Genomic DNA, 7,208 nt, shown 5'->3' on the forward strand with positions numbered 1-7,208 from the left:
AGTGTTTTATGGTGAATCAAATTACACCACTCCAAACCTATCAAAACAAATCAATATGATAAAATATGGACATTTTGAAAGTAATGAGACAAGAACATTTGAATGTTTGGTTGCAATGGGATCAGCATCTTAAAAAGGTAAAAGAGAGGAGCAGACACCTACAAGCCAGCCAGTTGAGCGCACAAATTGGCAGAGCTGATGAAGCTAACAATAATGTGCAACAAAAACCCTAAGATGTATTGAAGACCGAGTGGGCACAGGCCAGCATTGCTGAGCGTTTTTATTGCAATCCCTTCTTCCAGAGCGCTGAGGAATTTTGCTGCAGATTGGTTTAAACCTCGATTCCACACTAAGTAATTCCCCTCAACGCCTTAAGCGGAATTAGGCATCATTACGTATCATCCATTTCCTTATCCCAGGAATTCTCTTTACAAATGAAATGAAGCTCTCCACTTGGCCGGGTGCTGGCACGGTGGTGACAATGATAAGGACAGTAGAGCTTGGCTGATATGTTCATATTATTTCTCTCTCCCGGCTACAGACCAAGTCCAGCCTGTCTGCCAGTGCCCCGCTATAAAACATCATTAGAGACCAGCAGCGGTGTGGAAAAGGACTGGGATTTGCAGACAACTACAGTGGCTCTACTAGTTGCAGATGGAGATAGGAGAACTAAGGTGCCCTTGTGCAACTCAGTGAGCAGGCGATGTGCTCTCTCACTTTGTCCGTCTCTTTATTTATTTTTCCTATTTAGCCTATGCTCTGTTGCAACTGTAGTGACATATAGGCTGAGAGGCCTTGGGATCGATAGAAGGGGAATTCTGTCTTTGTTTCCTGACATTTTTCCCATAGCCACTCTCCTGACTCAGGTTACTTACTGTCCACACGAGCGGAGAGAAGAGGCTGACGTAGGGAGGCGGGAGGAAAGTGATACGCTCCTGTACAGCTTCTGAAGAAACTTAATGCCTCGGGCTATCTCCTTCTACACAGGTTTCTGTTGAATAATACAATAGAGCACCCAGCATGCCTGATGCGTCAAGGGGACCCTCTGTAAACAAGACACTGAGGAAGGTGTTGTCCCTACTCCTGCTTATTTTTCCTTTGAAAGTCTGACTAAAAAGAGAAAAGGAAATTCACAAAATGGCTGTGCGGCAGCTTCACACAGTCCAATTCATCATCTCTACATTAGTAAAAGCTGCCCGCAGAATGGACCGGCGATTACTCTGTCCTTCTGATTAAGAAGCCTCAACGGTCTTCGTGCTGACCCTTGCCCTTTGCAGCTGGCTCATAAAAAAAGCAGAGCAGGGACAACGGGTGAGAACAACACACAGTGGTCATCCTCCCTGGTGGGAACACGTCGCTTCTCATCACAATCACTGAAACATGGAGCATACTGAAGTGAACGGGGACCTTAATGTTGGTACTATTAGGTTGAGTACATCAGGATGTAACTGGAAAGAATGTCCTGTTTAGAGGCTGTTAAGTTTTGGGTAAAAATATAATGTTACCAGAGCCGTCGTCTATTCGAGAAGTAATAGTAATTACAGTATAATTTATGCACATTCATGGAATTATTTGTTATTTATACAAGCGTGAAGTTATAACATATATAATCCCAGGGCACTTTCCAAAGGAAGGTCACAATTTTTCAGAAATATTTTATAAGCACAGACTTAACAACAGAGAGAACACGCACGCACACGCACACACACGCACACACACACACACACACATGCACGCACACACACACAGGAAGAATATCCAACAGAGCCAGACTGACGGTGGGTGGCTGACTGCCGTGGCCAGTGATGAGGTTAACATCAGAATAAGGGTTCACTTTGCTTCGACTGCCCATTATACCCATTGTTACATACCACTGTCTTAAGCAGGCTTTAATCCTCTCCTGACACGACAGACTTTTAATGGGCTTAAGGCCAAAGACACAGGGAAGTTATCACGTTAGAGGCTTATAAAGTCCTAGTACTCCAAAGTCGCCTAAAGTAGCCGGGAAAATAAGTACAATCACTTAATCTCCAGGAATTAAAATCACTACAATACGCCCAAAAAAAAGCCCCAGAATTTTTTCAGAACAGTGAACAAGCATCTCTCATGTATTGGAGTGAAGTTATTTAATTTTGATAAACTGTTTGGATGTATTCTTAAAATAGTACTCAGGTAAATATGATTAAATATAAGTAAATGTTTAATTATTGGATTAAGACTAGAATATGTCTAGGGATTTAAAATAGTTTTGGCCCTGAAATGAACATGTACCTGCTTATAACTCAGCCACAGGCTAAAGGCTTTACTCCAGAGAAATAATATGACAGTGATTGAGTGATTAATGAAAAATTTCAACAGGAAATCTGATTTCAAAAGCCTGCCGTGACATATTTCAGGCACAAATGATTTGTGTTGATGTCACTGGCTCTGTTGTATGAGAGCACCAGAATGACTGTTTAATCCTTCTAATGCTCACCCCTCCCTTTCTTCTCATTCTCTCAGTGCTCCTGGGCCTCGCTGCCTCTGCCTGTCCTTGTCGTCTTTTTCTTTCATTTCACAAAACAGGGGGCAAACGCTCATATTGGAAAATGGGAGAATTATGAGGGTTGTGACGTGAAAACAGTGGCACAAGAGTGAAGGACAAGAGTGCAATTTCTCTTACCTGTATGATGGACATGCGGTTAGTAGGTGTGTCTGTAGTGCTGGTGACTGGGCCTGTGAAGCTGGTGTGGCATCCCACGTGGCCTTGGGGCACGCTGAGGTTATTGGCAGTGGGCTTTAGGTACATGACCTCTGATCTTGGTGAGCTGAGTGGCAGGCGTGTCTGGTAGTCAAAGTACATGGGAGAGGTGGCCAAGGAAGGGCTGCTTACCACATTCATCACATTCATGGCATCCCGCTCCTCCACCTCGCTCTGCACCAGCATGATGTCGTTCTTGTTAATCTTCTTCTTCTTGCCTTTCCCCAGCTGAGGGTGCGAGTACTCTGCAATACGACAATTATAAGTGCGAATCTCCTTGTTTTCCCGCTTGCACTTTATAGCTATGGTAACCATGGCAGCCAGAAGCATGATGGATATGATGCTCAGAGTTACAATAAGTGGCAGAGACATGTCCCAATTTTGATTGTCCTTCATGTGCGGCAGTCCATCGGGAGGACGTCCATTGGATGCCTTGACGATGAGTCGGGCAGCAGCAGTTAGAGTTGGTTTGCCATGGTCCGACACTCGAATTATGAGCTCCACGATGGGGTTCACATCGTCCCAGAATGGGTGCGCCGTTCGCACCTCTCCTGTCACTGGATCAATCTCAAAGAGGTGCTCCTCGTTGCCATCTGATATTTCATATGTGAGTCTTCCACTCTCACCATAGTCATTGTCCACTGCTCTCACTGTGGTAACAATATAACCAACACCAACATTTCGTGGAACATGGATCTCGGCCGTGTCGTTTTGGAGAAGCGGCAGAACAATGACAGGGATGTTGTCGTTGACATCCAAAACACTGATACGCACAGTAGAGTTGCTCTCTAGGTGTGGTGATCCCGCATCTCTGGCAAGAACTTTGAAGTCAAAGTACTTGATTTGTTCATAGTTAAACGATCTTACAGCATAGATGGCTCCATTAGCAGCATTTACGTTCACGTAGGTGTTGACATCGCCACCACTCACATTAGAGTTGACTATGCTGTAGTACACAGTGCCATTCTGACCGAGGTCCGGGTCATGTGCCAGAACTGAACCCAGGTACTCTCCAGGGATGTTGTTCTCAGGGATCTGAAGAAGGTAGACTGACTTTGTGAAGCGGGGAACATTGTCATTCTCATCTAAAATCTTTACAGTGAAGGACTTTGTGGAATTTAGAGGAGGAATGCCATTGTCCTTGGCAACAATGGTGACATTGTACTCATCCTGCACCTCCCTGTCCAAAGGTCTGTCTGTCACCACGGTGTAGAAGTTATCATAGTTCTCCTCAAGTTTAAAAGGGACGTTACCTAGCACTCTGCACTGAAGCTGCCCATTTCTGCCTGAGTCCTTGTCCGTGACACGGACCAGAGCAATGACAGTGCCTGGAGGTGCTGCCTCACTGATGGCCCCCTGTCTCACAGACACAAAGCCTATAGATGGCCAGTTATCATTCCTGTCAAGCACTTTCACTGTGACTTTACAATGGCCTGGAATTGGATTGGGACCTAGATCTTTTGCCTGGACGTCAATCTCAATAAATGGGCTCTCTTCGTAGTCAATTTCACCCTGAATCTTTATGACCCCTGTTCTGGAATCTATGGAGAAGAGCTCCCGGATTCTCTCCGGGGCATACCCACTAAAAGAATAGACTACCTGTCCGTTGTTGCCCTCATCGGGATCTGTGGCATTTAAATCGATCAGCACTTTACCGGGAGGTGAGTTTTCAGGAATTTCCACTACATAAGAGGGCTGATCAAACACAGGGCTGTTATCATTGGAATCAATAACTTTTACATTTATCTGCATGGTACCTGACCGAGGATATTCACCCCCATCAGTGGCTGACAAAATAAGGGTGTGATGGCTTCGCTCTTCTCTGTCCAGTGGACGTTGAATAACTAATTCTGGGAATTTAGTCCCATCACCACGGGATTTCACCTCCAGGGAAAAGAGATTGTAGTCATCGCGTGTTATTTGATAAGTTTTCAAGCCGTTTTCCCCTGCATCTGGGTCATGAGCACTGGTCAAGGGGAAACGTGTTCCTGGCACTGCATTTTCTGAGATGTCAATATCAATCTGGTCCGACGGAAAAGTGGGCGAGTTGTCGTTAATGTCCTGAATATCTATTTTGATCATACATATTTCTTTGTCATTGGCAAACACCTCCATGGAGAGCTGGCACTTGGGGTTTCGCTTACACAATGTTTCCCTGTCGATGCGCTGCTTTGTGTACAGCAGTCCGCTTTGGGGGTCCACGTCGATCAGATGCGGGGCTGAGTTCTCCAGTACTCTGAAGTTGGCTTTCTTACCCTGTCCTCCCTGCCCACTCTGTTCGAGTCCAAGTCTGGCATCTTTGGCAATGTTCCCAATCACTGTCCCTGGACCTTGTTCCTCTGGGACAGAGTAATTCAAGTTTTTCAATGTCAGGGCTTGAGCCCACAAGAGGAGAAAAAAGAAAATAGAAAGATACATCTCCACTCAGTAAAAAGCTGCTGCAATCCGTGTCGCGTTTACGCCTCCTTCGACCTGTTGATGTTTTGTCCAAATTTGGTATTTCTATTATTCGGGATCAAATGAAGAGTTCTGTTCATCGTGTGAGGCCTTGACATTTATCTTTATAGATTGTCTTTGCTCTGTCGCTCTCCTCCTCTGCAAGCAATCTGTGGTGCTGAATACCTAATTTATATTCAGCTGAGCACCCAGACTCATCTGAGCAATAATCGCAATCCAGTCTCCAAACAGAATAGTCATTGTGAGTGTTTGCTCTTACCACCTAAGAAGACAAAAACAGAGGAGAATATATTTATTATGACATGTACTGTACCAATGTATGTGTCAATTTGTCATTGAAATGAAACACAGTGAGCTACAGGAGCCATTTATCCCACAAGAAATCAGATCGGCTGCCAAGACAAAAATGAAACAGGGCTCATGTGTAATTCATCTCCACAATTATGGGGGAAGCTTGTCAATTAGTTAACCTTGGGAAGACACTCTGCGCAGCCCAGATGCACAGACGAATAAAACGCTTCCCCTTGAAGCTTATTTACAACATTTACTGTTCTAAAAACAAGCTCCTGAAAACTGTCTCTAATCACTAACTGACCCCAGCATGAAAATGGCACTTCCACACATGATGAGGACGCGGACTGAAACTGTAATAGGGCAACTTTAATAATGTGGTAACACTGCAGACATACAAGTGGAAATGGCCTATTGTGGCGGCTATTTGAATAAGTGTGTATAAGATGAGCCTCTTACACGCATTAACAAATCCGCATAATCCGGATATTTAAAATGAGCCTTATAAAAATTCAGAAATGAGCTGCCAACATCTCAGCACAGCCGTGTAATTCTCTCTGTCTCCTCTTTTCTCTCTCTCTCTCTCTCTCCCTCTCTCTCACTCCTCGGTCCCTGGAAGAAGAAGCTGTTGCATCCGCACGCATAGAACGGAAGGTTGTAAAATAACAACAGACGGAGGAGAGGGGAAAAAACAAAAATGTGCTCCAAAAGAGGAGAATGTAGATTGCGAACTTACCTAAGAGAAATTGCGGCTAATAGTCCGAAAAAACGCCACGGATGAAATGAAAAGAGTCAGCTCCAGCCGGGCTCAGGTAGAGTTTCATCCACTAACATTTGCCTCCGTATCCCTCCTTTCCTCTCTCTGAGCTGGAGAAGAAGAGGAGGGGGAAAAGCCTCCGATGCAGAAGCAGGCTACAGTGCAGCGCAGTGGAAATGGAAAAAAAAAAAAGAAAAAAAGAAAAAAGTGCTCCAGAAAAGTATGACTGTAATGTCAATGAGCTGAAGTCCTCTCCGCTGTCTGATTAGGATGCAGCGGCTCGCCTTCAGCCCGCAGTGAGTCACCGTGATCTTCAGCAAGGAGGAAACTGTTCACAGGAGAGAGAAAGAAAAGATCCAGGTGTGTAAGAAAGGTACATCCAAAGTGGGTGGGTTTTTAAAAAAAAAAAAAAAAAAGGATGATCAGTGTTTTGGTTTTTGGTTTTTTCCCCCCCACCACCGGTCCGCTGCAGCGCAGAGTTGCTTGCTTCCCGGAGCGGCGTTTTGTCCTTGCGCGTCGTCCCCGTCAAAGTCCACAAAAGACAGCTGCTGAGGAGGTGGTCAGCAACAAAATCGCAGTCTGCCACGAGTCTCCGAGTAGCCGGTAAGGGAAGAAACGGAAAGAAAGAAAAAAAAAAAAAGTGTTTTTCTTTTTTTGTTGAATACACACGCGCGGTCGTAATTTACTATTTTGCGCACGTAACGCAGCCTTGAGCACAGAGAGCGCTTCCTCTCACTGACTGAACTCCGGACACCGCATGGTGCATTAAACATTGTCGCTGCTCCTCCGGCAGCCAATGAATTTGAAGAGGTGGGAAGAGAAGGAGGGATTCAAAAGCCGCTTTGGGTACAGACTACAAATGATTGGTGGCTCGCAGTTCACCGGTGGCGGATCGAGGTTTTCTTTCAAATATCACACTTCATTGTTGTTTACAATAAAGGAAACGGTGCGTTGAACACGCCT

General features: G+C 45.1%; 1 protein-coding gene across 2 annotated transcripts in view; it reads right to left on the bottom strand.

The window, feature by feature from the left end:
- The window catches only part of pcdh17 (protocadherin 17), a 55,652-nt gene extending 48,670 nt beyond the window's left edge, over window positions 1–6,982 (bottom strand). The window contains exons 1-2 of one of the 2 annotated variants that reach the window (XM_080489285.1): window positions 6,225–6,982; window positions 2,873–5,459 (exon numbers count right to left, since the gene is read on the bottom strand). In XM_080489285.1, coding sequence (XP_080345411.1) covers window positions 2,873–5,158 — 2,286 coding nt within the window. In that variant the 5' untranslated portion in view covers window positions 5,159–5,459; window positions 6,225–6,982. Of the gene's footprint in view, window positions 1–2,662; window positions 5,460–6,224 lie in introns of both variants that reach the window. The other variant, XM_080489284.1, reaches the window with a different exon arrangement.
- Between the last annotated feature and the right edge of the window lie 226 nt (window positions 6,983–7,208).

This window comes from Lipophrys pholis (genome assembly GCF_963383615.2).
Source record: "Lipophrys pholis genome assembly, chromosome: 2".
Taxonomy (NCBI): Eukaryota; Metazoa; Chordata; class Actinopteri; order Blenniiformes; family Blenniidae; genus Lipophrys; species Lipophrys pholis.